General features: G+C 43.4%; 1 protein-coding gene across 4 annotated transcripts in view; it reads right to left on the bottom strand.

Annotated features, from left to right (window-relative positions):
• The window catches only part of tmco4 (transmembrane and coiled-coil domains 4), a 29169-nt gene that overhangs the window by 11913 nt on the left and 920 nt on the right, over positions 1-16336 (bottom strand). The window contains exons 1-14 of one of the 4 annotated variants that reach the window (XM_056423937.1): positions 7484-7536; positions 6705-6834; positions 5860-6034; positions 5742-5769; positions 5516-5645; positions 5171-5268; positions 4898-5041; positions 4675-4794; positions 3456-3620; positions 3215-3351; positions 2539-2623; positions 2156-2273; positions 1942-2059; positions 718-1041 (exon numbers count right to left, since the gene is read on the bottom strand). In XM_056423937.1, coding sequence (XP_056279912.1) covers positions 718-1041; positions 1942-2059; positions 2156-2273; positions 2539-2623; positions 3215-3351; positions 3456-3620; positions 4675-4794; positions 4898-5041; positions 5171-5268; positions 5516-5645; positions 5742-5769; positions 5860-6034; positions 6705-6834; positions 7484-7526 — 1815 coding nt within the window. In that variant the 5' untranslated portion in view covers positions 7527-7536. Of the gene's footprint in view, positions 1-8; positions 1042-1941; positions 2060-2155; positions 2274-2538; positions 2624-3214; positions 3352-3455; positions 3621-4674; positions 4795-4897; positions 5042-5170; positions 5269-5515; positions 5646-5741; positions 5770-5859; positions 6035-6704; positions 6835-7483; positions 7551-16336 lie in introns of those variants that run through there. The other 3 variants (XM_056423935.1, XM_056423934.1, XM_056423936.1) reach the window with 3 other exon arrangements.

Genomic DNA, 16336 nt, shown 5'->3' with positions numbered 1-16336 from the left:
AGCTCCACCCTTGTTCTACCTAGAATTGTGTGTTTGTCTCCAATCATTAAGTTGCATTACCACAATAAGAATAACTGTTATCAGTGCCAGTATACAATGTAATGAAACCCTTTAAACTATGTGGGAAGCAGAACTTAACATTGGCATGGGTGGAACAGAGAAAAAGGCCTTGAGGAAGACACATTCAAAATTACGTATGGAGATTAAATTGCTGTGATAATATCCATAGCAACCAGGCCAGCAGATGAAAATGAGAAGGATGATATCACCTGTTTCGCAGCATCCTCTAACACCTGCGAAACACAAGTAATGTGTACAGATATTTGATTGCTAAGTGAGAAAAAAAGACACTTTTCAGTTTGTAAAAAAAAAAGTACTTCATTTTTCAAATTTAAATTAAATTAATACGTCAGTCTAAAAGCAGCCCATTCAGGGACATCTTCACTCGAGGCTGCCATGTGTGTGTGTGTGTGTGTTGCGACAACAGAGCGGATTTGTTCTCCAACGAAAGCTTCGATGCTGGAAAAACAAAACAAAGACAACTTGAGAAGCCGAGCTTAGACAAAGCAGCATGTCCTAGTGACATGCTCTTTACAAGTTTGGCTGCCTTTGTTTGTGTGTGCTCTCTGCAGTCCAGAGTGTATCATCATCACAGCTCCACGATGCACGTTCATCATCAGGCTCGCAGGAAGCGGACGGCGCGCCACTATCACTTGCCTTCTTCTCCTCGGATGTACACGGCGAAACGTCTCTGTCCGACTCCGCGTCACTTAAGGAGTCCAGCAGGTCCGAAATATCAGGGATGTCCCAGCCATCAACGGCCTCCTCTACCTGCGCAGCCTCTCCCGCGTCCTCGCTTTCCCCCGCACGAGTCTCAGCCTCCTCAGCTCGCCGCTGCGTCTCGGCCGCTCGTTGCTCGCCGGGGGCCTCGTCCACCGTCGCTGGGACCACAAAGAAGGCTCCTGGAACTTCCTTGGTGGGGACTCCCACTGCCACCAAGATGGTGTCCATCTGGCGCATGTAGTCCAAGTGGCCTTTCACCTGGGAAGTAGAATGCATGGGTTAAAGGACACACGTTGCCTTGTATATGTTTTCCAATATGTTTTATTCCCAAAACATTACAAGACAAGTTATACACAGGGTATGGTGCTTCTGACATGTCTCGTTTATTTTTGCCTATCTCTTTTTTTTTTTTTCATGTTCTCCTTCAAAACTCTCAAATGCTTATAGTTTGAATAATAATAGTTTTGCTGAACCAGGTGATAGATGTGGAAATCATCATCAAGGCATTGCGGCACACTGAAGCAGACCAGCAGGGGCCTTATTTTGTTTGCCTATGTGTTTTATTTAAGCAATACCACTGTCTCTTTTCAATAAAATTGTGTATTTAATAATTATGTATTTATTAGTCAAGGACCAATTTGTATCGTGCTTGAAAAGTGTCAATTTGGGGCGACTGCTGCAAGTGCTTTTTTCTTCACGAGAGGTTAACCCTTGTGTTGCCTTAGGGTCATTTTGACCCGAATCAATATTACACCCTCCCCCCGCCTTTGGGTCATTTTGACCCGATTCAATGTTTCACCCTCCTGTTACCTTTATATTTACTAACATATTTTACCCTTTGGGTTCAATTTGACGCCAGCAATTAAAACCTCCAGAAAATTATTAGAATTAATATTGTTTTCCAAGTTTAAGTGTGAGGCACTTTATGTTTGTTTGTTGACTACCGAAAGAACACCGACATTAAACATTGAATGGGGTCAAATTAATCCTAAGGCGGGGGGAGGGTGTAATATTGATTCGGGTCAAAATGACCCTAAGGCAACACAAGGGTTAAACAACCTTGAGGTGTTGAATGAGCTCCAGCTCTTGTGTAGCTAGAGAACTATTCGTTAAGGATGTCTTCAGGGGGGCCTGGTTTAGACACGAGCTCCGACTCACCACGGAGGAGAGATCCACATTGATGAGCCGTCGGTCCTGAATGTTGATAGGCTGCAGCCCGGCCACCGACATTTGCGCAGCTGAACTCCGGTACAAGAACCCCAGGAGCCAGTCCCCTCTGATGGGTGGAGAGTTCGAGAGTCATTCACTCATGAATGAGTTAAAAATCCTTAAAATGTAGCAGACATTTCAGGACAGAGGTCGGTTAGATTACCTGCAGTAGCCGTTCACTATTTTTCCAGCCACTACCTTGGTCATTCTCGCCCAGGCCTTCTCAGAGCCGTCCACGGGGGCCCCCAAGAGGACTACATCCTCGACTACTCCTTCACTACCTGAGGAATCACAACAACACAGGAGTCAATTGGTTCGTCAGAACTATGTAAGATGATGCAAGATGAGGAACAGCGTTAGGGTCATTGAGGGTATTAAACGAGACATAACCTCTTTGAAACAGTTCTTATTTGGGGCCGCCTTAAAAACCATTCCACTCTGCTTCACCAGAGACTGAGCAGAAAAGATGCGTGTGGCTTTTAAAAGTTGAGAATCCTCACAAAGTCCGTGGACAGTTAGCAATAGGACTACAGACAGTCTTGGTACCTTGGTCATTGGCGAGCTCCTGCAGGCAGTAGTAGATCACTCGGGCCCCGAGACTGAATCCTATGAGGCTGACGGGCCGCTTCCCCTTCAAATGGAGAGAGAGAGGAAATGCACACAAAGTTTTCTTCTAATGTTCTCGGAGACGGAAATGGACGACGAACAGAAACGTTGCAGTTGATAACGTGTTTTCACAAAACGTATAGAACAAAATCCTGACTGTGGTACACGACAGTAAAAGAGGGTGGATAGGATTTTTAAAAGAATTTACTAACAGATGTCAAAGTGAAACTTCTCCTGATGATCACTTAGATTAAGAAAATTGTGTCCTCATTTTAAATAGTAATTTTTTTTTCGTTTTCTGTGCTAATGTGCACACATTTCCAGGACATAAATCTGAATATTGGATATAGTTTGGGGTTGTTGTTTAATTTTATTAACATATTTAATTCAAGTGTCTTAACTGAGGGAATTTTAGATTTCTAAATTGTTTTTTGGAATTAAATGTTCTATAAATCCGACTATGAAGGATATATGAACGCCTTCCCACTGTAAACAAGCTTAGAATAAAGAGAGGAATGTAACTGGAACGTTTTCTGGATATAAGTGCGACTGAAGTGGAAGATTTCAGAAAATAGGCAAACGAGGCATTAACAGAGGTCAAGAGGTCACGCCATACCTGCTGTCTGCTTCTCAAAACCTGCGCCAGGTGTTTCCCCACTTCCGCCGAGCGGTTCAGGCAAACACTCCAGGGGTTGTCGATGACGCTGGCCGCCGCCAGCAGCGACGCGGGCCACGTCAGGGCCGCCACAATGCCTGCGAACAATGTGCGACGCGGTGGACAAAGACATCAACGGCGTGTCACAAGCGCAGAACAGGCTGGATGCGACAGGAGGGGGGGGGGGAGTTCAGAACGGCACCTGCGAGCACCGTGTACTTGAGCGCCTCCTGGGCCACCATGCTGACCAGCCCGTCCAGCAGGGAGGTCATGGCCGAGCCCAGGTCCCTGAGGAAGCGCGACTCCCACACCAGGCAGAACTGCTCTCCGCATTCTCCCAGGCTGCCCCAAGGGGCCTGGAATGAACCTGGAAGACAGCGGTTGTTGAGGTTATTGTTTTTTATGGAAGGAAACGACTAAGCGGCACTTGTGAGTGAAGTGTTGTTGTTGTTTAAAAAAAAAAAAAGCCATTGTATGTGAAGGAGTTGAGGGGGTAGAGCGCTGCATGTTTTTATGCCAAAGAAAGAAAAACAAACATCAGTGGTTTGTTTGCATAATCTACGGTGGACACGTCTACGCTCGACTCTCTTTCATATTCATCACTCGCTTTAAGTTTTTTTTTTGGGGGCTGCCCCCTCACCACTTAACCCCTAACACCGTTCAATGGAGAGACATTATTGGAATAAAGGGATTATAGCTTCTATACTTTTCAAAATCATGTTTGTCCCTATTCTAATGAATTAACAGAACGTTCTACTTAATTTAAATTAAAAAGAAACTTTGGTATTATTCAACCTGGATATATTTCTGAACTTCGTCCAGAACCAGCAGCTGCAAGGCCGGAGACTAGCTGAGCTCCTCTGGGACACCCCCACCCCCATCCCTCCCCCGGCACCGTGTCGTCACCCGATATTAAGATTTCACAACACGACTTGGACACAATAACAAAAACAGACCGGATCAAGTTTTATTCCCCTGCAGAGTCCTTTCACTGATGCTGTCAGAAACTTGGAACTTCAATCCGAGCCAAAAGACGAGCATGTTGAGTGAACCAAATGTTACTGAGGCTTCATTGGACGAGCAGGTTATTACAGCGCTGTCTCTGGACCAATTAAAAAAACAATGTTTGGCCCTATTCTTCACTTAGACACAAACACTTATGAAAACGGGGGTAAAAAAACAGCTGTTAAATTCAGCTGTGTAATGGAGTCTGAATGCAAAATATCAAAAACAGACACTCCTATCTGGTGGTTTGATACATAAAAACGTTCCTCAATTTCATTTGACAGAACATGTCCTCCACCAACACATGCCATATATATTAATGCAATTAATGCCATGCAAATTGACATGTGAATGTACATATACCATAATAAAGGATTCATCCGTATCGACCTCACCAAATCAGTCGCCACACTTACTGTATTTGCCGCTGCAGAGCCACCCTGTCACCGCGATGGTCAGGTGGAGCTGCTTCCCGGATCTCAGCGGCAGGAACTCAAACTCCTCTATCGCCCCGACGCACTTGTTCATCTTGTAGCCTGGAGAATAAGAAAATCCAAAAGATGAGAAAACACGGGAACAGCACGGATAGCGTTTTTTTAGACGGTTTTCCTGGATATTTTGGCGATGACCTGCTCTCACCAGTCAGTCCTGCTCCCGCTGCCCCGAACATGGAAGCCATGATTGCAATGCCGGTGGCGGAGCCCAGAGCAGCGGCCCCTCCGGCCCCCAACACGGCACCGGCCCCTGCAGCCACCAAGGGGGCTGCCAGTCCACCTGTCACGCCTGGCAAACGAAAGACGTGTACGGAGGGAGGGAACAAAAGAAAAAAAGGAGTGTCGTGAGTTGCGGTCTTCATGTATTACTCTGAAAGCCTTCACACTTTGAAAAAGCGCTCGAGGCCGGGATAATCACCGATCACAGCTCCCCCGCCGACGGTGGCCAGTCCAATGAGGAGGTAGCGCCGTAACTTTTGCTTTCTCTCTCGCTTTAGCCGGCGAAAGGAATCCTCTCTAACGGAAAGCAGAGTCAAGACAGATCGTCGGTATGAGTTGAAATATTCGTGGGCTCTAAAATTGAAAATAAAATAACAACTACAGTCTCGTGCTTTTCAGATGACATCTTGTAAAAAAAAATAAGCTGCTTGTTCTTGCCACACAGCTGATATGTCCTGCTATCGATCTGGATGCAAGTGCACACACACACACTCGTCCAAAAAGTCAAGTTGAGACACATTATCATCCTCCAAGCATGATTTACTCGCTCTCCTCCGCCCCCTCCCTCAGCCTCTCTCCCAGCGTTTCCTCGAACTCCTCCAGCTGCTGTGGGAAGACTCGCAGCAGACAGCTGACATGACGGATGAGCACCCTTGACCTCGCGTCGTATTGGCCTGAGTACACAATGGAGCACCAAAGTTATAGTGAGATTGTTCATGTGAATTTGCACCAACATGAGGTAGTTATTAATTCCAAGGAAGGATTCTCACCGTCCTTGACGGAAAACGACACCAGATCCTGTAATCGCAAAGCGACAGCTGGTTATGATTACGAATAAAAGCTAAAAGCTTTGTGCCATATAGAGTAATAATTAAGAGTGACCAACACCTGTATGATGGGGGTGGACCCCGCAGCCAGCAGAGGCTCGGCCTGTAGGATGGAGAGGAAGGTGTCGGAGCCCTCGAAGCCCTGGCCGGACAGGAAAGCCCCCATCACCGGCATCACCGACTCATCCAGGTTCAGCCAGCAAACCAAGCCCTGCAGATACTTCTCCCTGAACCCGCTGAAAAACATGCGCAGTTAAAGCGTTATTATCGCAGTTCAGATTTTAAAGTCAGAAAAAATAAATACATAAATAAAAGATCAGTCTACATGATTTCTTGGAGGTTGTAACTGAATTATATATATATATATATATAAACAATTATAGTATATATATATATATACACAATTATATATATACTATAATTGTATTTATTCAATATATATATGATTATATTCTATTTCATTCTATATATATAAATATGCATATATACATACATATATATATATACATATATATAGATATATATATATATTACATTACATTACATTAAATGTCATTTAGCAGACGCTTTTATCCAAAGCGACTTACAATAAGTGCATTTCAACCTAGAGTAAATATATATATATATAATATATATAATGTATATATATATATTGTATATATATATACATATATACATTATATATATATACAATATATATATATACATTATATATATATATATTGTATATATATATAAACAATTTATATATATATATTGTATATATATATAACCAATTGTATATATATATATAAACAATTTATATATATACCTGTATATATATATATATATATATATATATATATATATATATATATATATATATATATATACATACATGTACATGACCCTCCGCGGCTCCACTACCTGCTTTCGGGGCTGGTGAACAAGTGGCCCAGGGAGACTCCACACAGCGCAGCGAAGGCAAAGCGGCCCTGCTCGCTCAGCCGCCTGCAGATCATGGAGTCACGTGGGGCATCTTGCGTCCCCCCTGGGTTTAAGGTGACAGATGGACACAGTTTAATTATTAACTTTAAGATAGCAGCTTGATTCACATTGTAGAAGGGGGGAAAAGATGCTATTTGCATTAGGGTACACTTCGATGTGTAGGCTATGACAGTTTTCAAAGCTGATTGGTGGATCACCTTTCATGCTGAATTCATCAGAATACCCCAATGAGTGATATGAGGGATTATAACATGCGATGATAATGTCACATAAGAGACAATGTAACCTTCCCGCTGTTTTGAGCGTCGTTTAGTTCGACATTTCGTTCTAGTTTTGAAAAACTGCGAAACGGAACTGAGTTACACGGCGGCTGACTTTGTGTTCATCACCATATGTCTGGTGAGCTGATCAGAAATTAAAGCCTGAGGCTGCCAATATGTGACCTAGGTTAAATGTTGTTTTTCGACATTCCGTATAGCTGTGACTTAATAAAAAGTCAGTGTCACATGAACGAGTGAATTTCAACAACACGTTGCGGTGGCTAGTAGAAAACAGCTGTCTGACGGTGACGCTTCACGAGCAAACGGGTTCACTGGTCACATTTGGTTGAAGTCGCCAATTAAACAACTTAACTCTACTGCCACACCGGGGGGGATGGGGGGGGGGGGGCAGTATATTAAGCGAATTATTTGCTGTACCTGGAGCAAAACTGGCGTCCTCACTTCTCGGATTTACCTCCATGGCCACGAAGATATCTCAACTCTGTCCGCTAAACTTTTGTTGCCTTCACGTGTTCCTCTGACATCTGACTACTACACATACGTCACTGAATTGCTAAAACGATTTTAGTGGCAATACAACACATGCAACAAAAGCGTTTCTTCAGCACATTTTGATCTTTGCTGTGATATTCAATTTAGATAAAGTGAAGGGGAGAAATGCATATAGGAATATCATTTGATTATATGATTATTACATTATTATATTATAAGTATTATATACTTTGTTGTTTCTTGTTACCATCGGGTGAATAGCACGGTTTCAAAAATACATATTTCCGTTTCACAATAAAAACTTTACTTGGTCATTCACACGGTTATTCGTATACGAATTTTAATATTTACGAGGCTCCCTGAAGCCATCATTTCTTTGCGCCCTTTGAGTGACGTAACGCCCACGTACTCCGAGAACAGAGCAGGGGTCTGTTCACGACTAATACGTTGTAGAATGTTTTTTACAAGATAAATTGATATTAAATCCCTGAATTACACATATTTAGGACGGGATTACTACACTGTGGTCCACGAGCGCCATGTTTAAACCATTCACACTGCTTTACACTGAGAGAGGCGAGAAATCAGAGACATTTTGCATCTTATGTCTCTTAGTGGTGACACAAGATCCAAAGTCTTGAGCTACAACTACCGGCCAGTAGGTGTGAGTGTAGCATTTCTTTTTTCTCGCCACATATCACATTTTCAGCAGTTCTCCAGGACAGTCTCCACCTCACACCCTGATCATGCCAAGAATTATTGATAATGACACTTCAGTGAGCTGAGTCCTCTTCATAATGTAAATGGCTTGACAATGTGGCAGAATTCCTAATGTAATAGCAAAGTAAAGCCTAATAGCTTCCCCCACACAATTTATTATCCTTCTATTCATCCATATTTCAATTCATTCAGAGTTCCTCCAAGGTCATGAATGACTGTCTGCCTGTCTTTCTGTCTGCCGTCCGTAACAAGGCTTATTATTATGGATGCTCATGGCAGTACATCAGAATTGGAACGGTTGCCTGCCAACCAGCTTCACTCAAGGGCATGCCATGGCGTGGCCGCAGAAGCACACTGGAATAATTTGATAAAATGTTGCCAACACCTGTGCAACACTGTGCAATAATAGTTATGCCGTCTGTATGATATTCCAGTTATTGTGGAGTCTTTATTGTATTTTATTACTGTTTTTAATGCTTATTTGGTTATTGATAATACTTGCTTTGATCGTGTTTTTTAGTTGAATTTTTTAGTATGTCTCCTGTTTGCACTATACCCTACATAACACTGCTGTAATCCTGTAAATGTCCCCGCTGCGGGACTAATAAATAATGATCTTATCTTATATAACACAGTGTAGTACAGTACAGCATGTGTCGTATATAATAAAGGCCACATTTGGCAAAGTGTCATATTATATAGTATGTTCAATTTGATAAAGTAGTATATAGTGTTGTCAAAGTTGAGTAAATAATGTATAGTGCAGTACAATGTGTGCGTAGTATCATGTTTCTCGCATCACTATATCAGCATAGTGAAGTGTGTTTTGGACATCATGGTAGTATGTGTATAATACATCAAACACAGTACAATATGTGGAGTATATTGTTGTATCGTGAAGTGTAGTTCAATATGTATGATGCAGTAAATTAGTAAAGAAAAAATGAAATATGTTCAAACTAAAAGAAGACAGTATAATTATGCAAGAATGGGAGTTAAGTGTATTTTCACTTAACGACAGCTAACTTTTCTCCAGGTTTATTTTTATATCCGGGCTACTTCTCTCCCACTCCCACTCCCTTTCCCATTTGCTTTATCAGCTCAAATGTATGTACACACTTGGCAACTGCTCTCGTGCCCCATTCATGTCTTTTTCTTTTCCTTTCTCCGGCCTGAGCTCGGTGTGCAATGGGACAAGGGATCAAAGCGAGCGAGGGCGGAATACAACTTTCACCAGGGCTTCATGGAGGAGCTGCGAGTGCAACGTGTGGCTCTTTGTCAAAATAATTTCCTGGCCTTGTCACAGAGGAATCTCAAACCTGCATGTCCTGTGTTTTTCTGTCTACCGGGAGAGGTCCTGTTTATACAGCCCACCGAAGACTCTCCAGTGTCTCATAAACAAGACTTTATATGTACTAAAGCCACAGCTTGATTGCAAGTGATATACAGCGGCAGGTCTTTATTTTGTAACGTCTCTCTCGCGTCGTATAAAAATGATTTCTCGATTAAAACACTGCAAGTGCAACATACACAACCGAACACGCTGCGTGGCGTGCAGATAAGACGCATTGTGAGAAGAGAATTGCTCAATAGGGCCAACATGAGTTCTCAGTTCTCCGACGTGCCAGGACCTGTAATTGGGGGGGAAAAGAGACCTGAGTTTGACTTTGAAGACCTTGAGCGTGGAAAAGCAGCGATAGAAAAGATAACATGAAGTGAACTCTGCTCGGGAAGTCCTGCCCGGACCTCCCGTCGAGTTCAGGTTATTTGTAGAGCTTGTGCTCAACATCCTGGGTAGACCTACACTTCTGCTTTACTATATGTGGCTACATTAAACTTAAACCGTTTTTTATAGTCCAAAAGACATTGAAATGCACGATTAAACTCCACCGGCGTCGATAACTTTCGTCTTGAGCTGAAATTTTTTTTTCAGTCGCGGAATAAAAAAGAACGATTTGTGATAGTTGTTGCTAACTTTTTTAAATAATCAATTATTTGTTTCTTCAAGCAAAAATGTCAAACATGCGCTTCTCAAATGGGAGGATTTGTGCTTTTCCCCCTTTTACTTATAGGATAGCAAACTGAATATCTTTCGGGGATTTGTACTGGTGGTTTGTCAAAACAAGTGTTTTGATGGGGATTTTCTTTTTTTGTCCACGAAATGATGAACTGATAATGAAAATAATCATGAGTTGTCAGCCCTAATTGTGTTTATCGTAAACGCTTTTTATATATTTCTTGCCACGCTAACGCTGTTTTAAATCTAACGGCACCACGTGTGGAGTCAAAGAAAGTCTGCATTTAGCGCCCTGTACTGGAAATATAAAACAGTACCAATGTTTTTCAACAAACAAACAACGTATTGCCAACGGAATCATTTGAAAACTGGTGTAATCATGTAATACTCCGCACATAGTGTTTTTTTCATAAATTCACATCACTGAGCAATCACCCACTGCTGTCGTCCTCCCACATATTTAATTGCTTCTCATCATCTGGAAGATGGATCTAAAAACTCGAACATTTTCAAATCCTTCGACTGCTTCCCTGATTGTTTTCGTCTTTTATTGTTACATTTTATTCTGTTACTGTTACATGTTCTGTCAGTCGTGGCTTTCAAATGTACCGCCATGAGTATATTTCACTGCGTTGGTCTACTAAGAAAAAACACACTGCTGATTCCAAACATCCGCTTTCCAGCAGTAATACCAGATTTAATAGGAAGAGTCAACATTCATACCCACGGCTCTGTTTTGAGCTAAGCGCTAACATCAGCGTGCTAGCATGCTCACAATGACGATGCTAACAAGTGGTAATCTTAGAATGGCCCGTCTTGGGACACGTTAACATTTGCAAGTTGACAATAACGATAATAAGTTGTTCATAAAGTATTGGACTAGCATATAGAAGATTGTAAAACAAGAGATCAGGAACAGGCCAGGTTTCTGCCTCTGACACGGTTTTCCAACCACAGAAGCACATTTTCCACACAAAGAAGACAAACTAACCAGCAGCCTCCACATCTATCACAACACGGGCATCCCTCGGGCTAAAACTCCTCTTACCGCTGGGCGTGTGCGTGTGCGTGCGCTCACTCTTATGATGGATTACTCATTGAAAAACAGACAGGCAGACAGCCAGACAAGTTCAAACATGACCGCTCGTCAATGCAAATCTATACCCTATCACAACAAAACAATGTCATTTCCCCGCTCTTATTCGTCACCTTGACACCCAGCTGAGTGAAACCCAGACCGCGTGGACCGTGTGACCCTTGTGGGGGCGTGCAGCATATACACATATATATATAATTATATATATCTACGGTATCAAGAAAAGAGCAGGAAGTGGGAAACAGATACTGGAGGCCGAAACTTTGATCTAGTGTGCCTGGAAGTGAAAGGCGCAAACCTAAGTGGGTAGACAACGGATGTGGATGACAGAGGATTGTGTTAACAAGCAGGACGGCGGCGGTTGTCAGCGATCTGTCATCAGAGGTCGGCGGGGACTTGTCCAACCAGCCCGGATACGTCTGCAGCGCAAGTGGCAAGACTCCAATAGCCTCTAAAATGTGCGCTCTCCCTTTAGAGCGAGGAGATACAAACGAGGACGGCGAATCGCCTCACCGATGGATTTGATAGGTTACCAGGTCCTCCCCCAACTCAACCTGCCCAAACAGATCCTGCTGTGGATGCACTTGTAATTAGAACAAATCCTTGGCTCTTTTCGTGCATACATACCACAAAAGTGACTTCAGCTGCCTATTGTGCATGTACAGTATGTGCGCGCATTTCTGCACGAGTGTACATGTGAGGTCTTGTGTGTGTGTGTTTGTTTGTTTAGCGTATATGAGTGTTACTAAGGGTGGAAGGCAGCTTGGGACTGCGCAGGAGGGAGTGTGCGGAACGAGGGTCAAGGAATCACACAGGGAGGAGAGAATGGAAGATCCAGCTGCCGTCCGTTACGGCCAAAAACGTTCCGGAGGAAGAGAGGAAGGTGGCGAAAAAGACAAAGCACACTGATGTGTTAAAAAAATAGAACAGTTCAGGATGGGAGACGGTTGGGAGGAAGTGAGATAATATAGAGAAGAAATGTGATCAGAGAGCATAAGGCATTCAAAATAAGAGGACAGGATTTATCAGAGTCCTTGTGATATGAATACAGATAAAGAACACACTTCAGCACAGTAGAGGATTGTTGTAGTGTGTGTGCTTGTGTGTGTGTGTGTGTGTGTGTGCTCGCAGAACTCTGACATCGATGAGTCACCGCCGCTGACCTTTCTCAGCTTTTCTGAATAAGTGGGACTTCAGTACTTCTCGGATTATGGCGAGCGTCAGAGGTTCTTTGAGCATTTTGAGTTTTGGGCTGTGAAGTCCTTGCGCAGTACGAGAGAGAGCACTCGGGGGAACTTTTAAAGGCCGCGAATGGAATGTCCTCGTTATATTGCTGAAGTACAGTCAACAAAAGAGAACTTCTCAGTTTATTGGCAGGTTTTTGGGAAGAAAAGGACTTCAGGCTCATTAGGGGAGAAGTTTCTCAAATGCCGCTAGAGTCAGACTGTTAAAACCACCTATAAAATGTCCTCCAGGTCGACTTCCTCATAAATCAGGGGACTCTTTTCACCCGAGGTGGTATATAGATGTCATCGTATTCCTTGAACCTGTGGTCTTTTCAACTTGTTTCCATCCTGCCTTCCCCACCGATTAGTTTGTATTCATCGCGCGTCAAAACAGATGAGACCATCGATCCTTTACCTATAAATGTGGCCCTCCGGCCACGCCTCAACACAATAAGGCCATTGTCTGAGACGAGAGCATCTCCATCGAACCCAACTTGTCACAACGAATGGCAGCCTGTGACATTTTGTGTGTGGAAACTTGCAGTGGGTGTTGGCCTTGGCCAGCGCGGAGGCTCGCGGACCGCTGACTGTTGCAAATATGATGTTCTGACGGGATGGGTAGAGACGTTTTAACCCCCGAGACAGTGAGCAGACGCAGGGTGCTTCTATCCAAGAGATAATACCCTCTGAATTATTCTGTGAAGACCTGGTCCTGCCTCGAACCCAAAGGTTGCTCCTGTTTAACGTAACTTGTCATATTTGTTTAGGGAAAGGCAAAGATTGAGTGGTTTCCTGGAAAGGTCTTGAGTTCATGGAACACGGGGGGATATCAACAGGTTCGTCCAGACACAGCATCTTGTAGCAAACTTCTTAAAACTTCTTTTTTTTTAAAATCTAAAAGGCTCACTGCTGAGGGAAATGTCTTTAGAGACTCTGATTACAAAAAGACCAAAGGCCCGATGTGGACAAACAGGATGCTGATCATCGGAGGCAGGAAAGTACTCCTGACGCATGAGGATATTTTTGCAAAGAGACGTGTCTGCTTTTCTTCCTCAAATCACCACAAAAAAACAAAGCCTTGAGTACCATAGGCTGGCAGAAAGTAGGAAAAGAAGCTGGCAAATATAGATCCTTGGAATTCAGTTAACTACCGACAGTGGCACTCCAAAATCCTCGCTGGCCAACGTTTTAATGGGTAATTACAACGTTAGGCTGCTGTTACGGGCCAAAGTTAAAGAGGCAGTAACTCTGGCTTCAACCCTCTCTCAGAAGGATGGGCTGTTCTTCTTTATTCCCATGTTATCACACCCACGATGTCGTAAACTCTTCCAGTGATGACATCTCGCTGTTTTCGCCTATCCTCCCTTTACTCCTCGTCCTTCTGGCGCAGCCCGCAGCATGAAAAGGGTTGTTGTCTGCTGTAATGCTGTTTTCACTTTTTAGTTTGTCATCCCTATGGCGGTCTCTTGAGCGAGGCGCCGGTGCCGACGAGAGGCCCACGTTGAAAGAGTCGCCGATGTCGGCAGATCGTTCGAGTGCTTGACACCTGTTGCATGTCATGTAGTCGTCGCACAACTCGGGCATAACTTTGTGAGGTGAAATACATGCTCTGTGCATGATATGCACGTTCAGCTATTTACTGCCTCTCACACGCACCGGTGCGAAGCAGTTCCAAGTGGGGGTATACTATGTCTATCTGACTGATTTACAGCGTGAAGTAAAAAGAAAATATAAATAAATAGCCCCGGAAGAGGACTCTCATCTGTAGTCATGTACAAACAGCACAGTGCCGTTGACCACGGGCTTCGGTGGGGCCGCAGACGTGCTTGTGAGAACTTGTTGAGCCCTGGAGGGTAGGTGCTGGGTATTGCATGTAGCGTTGTGAGGCAGCAGCAGCAGCAGGGTGTAAATGGATCGGGATGCAGAAGGAAACCTGACTTCCCAGACGGTTGAGCAACGGAGCATAAAACAAGAATGTTCACAAACCAGACACAGACTTAAATTGTCATCGGCTGTCACAGTCCTCAAAGTCAATGCAAAGAAAATGTGTGATCTCCTGTGTGACTGGCACAATTGTATATTGTTGAACAGAACATAACACTGTACTTGTACTGGTCTAATATGTGGTGGTATTCATTTTGCAAATGTTTTCCATGTAGAATATTGCAGTGAATTCTACGTCAAACCGAGCTATCATAATGTGTCTCAATCGCAGACTGCACTGTAGGCTTGGTGTTTAGTTACTAGGTGTGTGTATTGGGAAGGGTGTGTTCAATGTCAATGTCTCACTGGAACAATAGAAGTGCTGGGACACGATACGTCACAGAGGAATCCAGACCTTTGAATTATTGCATCCTCTGTCAGCCATTTATTCCCTCCTACTCCCATTGTTCCTTTTCTTTTTCTGTCTCACAAACAACTGCCCCCCCCCCCCCCCCCATCTCCATCTCTGTCTTTCTTTGTAAGACTATGGGTTCCATTGGGGACCATTTTGGTCCAAAGAACTCTTTTTGGGAGCAAGAGTCTGTCAAGGATTATTGAACGCATGGATGTTAAGGGATCCTCCCAGCTCACACTCCCAAAAACTGGGATTGTGAACCATGACTGCGCTGCAAGAGCTGAATTATAAAAAGGTTCTGTCAGGAACCAAAAAGTGGTTCTCCTAAGAGGACATGCGAAAGAAACCCCTTTGTGAGGACCTTTATTTCTCCGAGACCATGCGGCCCACTCCCTTCACTGTCTTCATGGACTTTATTTACAAGGCTGAGTGGTTGACCTCAGTAAACCACCTGCATCGAGCTCTGCTCACTTTCCCACTCTGGGACACAGCGAAGTGTTATTTCAAAGATGCACTCCCATTGGTTTGAATACTGCAAGTATTTGCGGACGCTCTCAGTGATGCTGAGGTTCCTTTTAAGCTCTCGGATAGCTGGCATTCTTGGTTTGTCCTCGCCAGACAAATACTGTGAAAATGAGTTGAGCCTGAAGGTCAGTGTCTGCAGACAAACTAGGCGTGTACAAAAGATAGCGGTGGCCTCCCGGTTTATAACCTTGCGAATAAAGGAACGCAAAGACTTCAATGTAGTGGTGGCTCAGATCCAAGGTGTTGACGCCTGCTTGGTGAACACAGCCCTATTTACAATTCTGAGTTACTGGGTAAACTGGAGGCAGAAGGGAGGAGTGGGGCAGGCTACACAAGAAAGTGAGATGTGTCAAGTCTGACAGTGGGAGCCAGAAGGAAGTCAAAGCAGCTGGAACTTCAGAATAAAGGCTCGTTTTTGGGAGGGTCAGTGACCTTTGTACGCTCCATTTTAAAGGCTCGTCTACTATCTATAATAATATCATTATTGCTATAGTGTGCTATTTTTCGTTTTCTATACAATTAATTGTGTTAAAGTCACTGAGGAGGTTTACTAAAATACAGTAATCTAAGGTAGTTATACTTAACTGGGGTATAAGACTTACACTTTATTACATTTGTCATTTACACGTTGTGTTTATTTACTTCACTACATTTATATGATAGCTTGGGTTAATTTGCAGATTAAAGTAACGTTTGGAATTTTTTAAATTTTTTTTACCACTGATCGATATTAAGCATGTTTTTTTTCCAGCAAATAAACACAGATGTAAATAATGCATTCAGTAAATGTATTCAAAGCTTTTCTTATACACACACACACACAAACACACACACACACACACACACACACACACAC

Source organism: Pseudoliparis swirei, chromosome 9 (genome assembly GCF_029220125.1).
Source record: "Pseudoliparis swirei isolate HS2019 ecotype Mariana Trench chromosome 9, NWPU_hadal_v1, whole genome shotgun sequence".
Classification (NCBI taxonomy): domain Eukaryota; kingdom Metazoa; phylum Chordata; class Actinopteri; order Perciformes; family Liparidae; genus Pseudoliparis; species Pseudoliparis swirei.
Note: the sequence above shows the minus strand (reverse complement) of the source record. Positions and strands in the feature narration are given on the sequence as shown.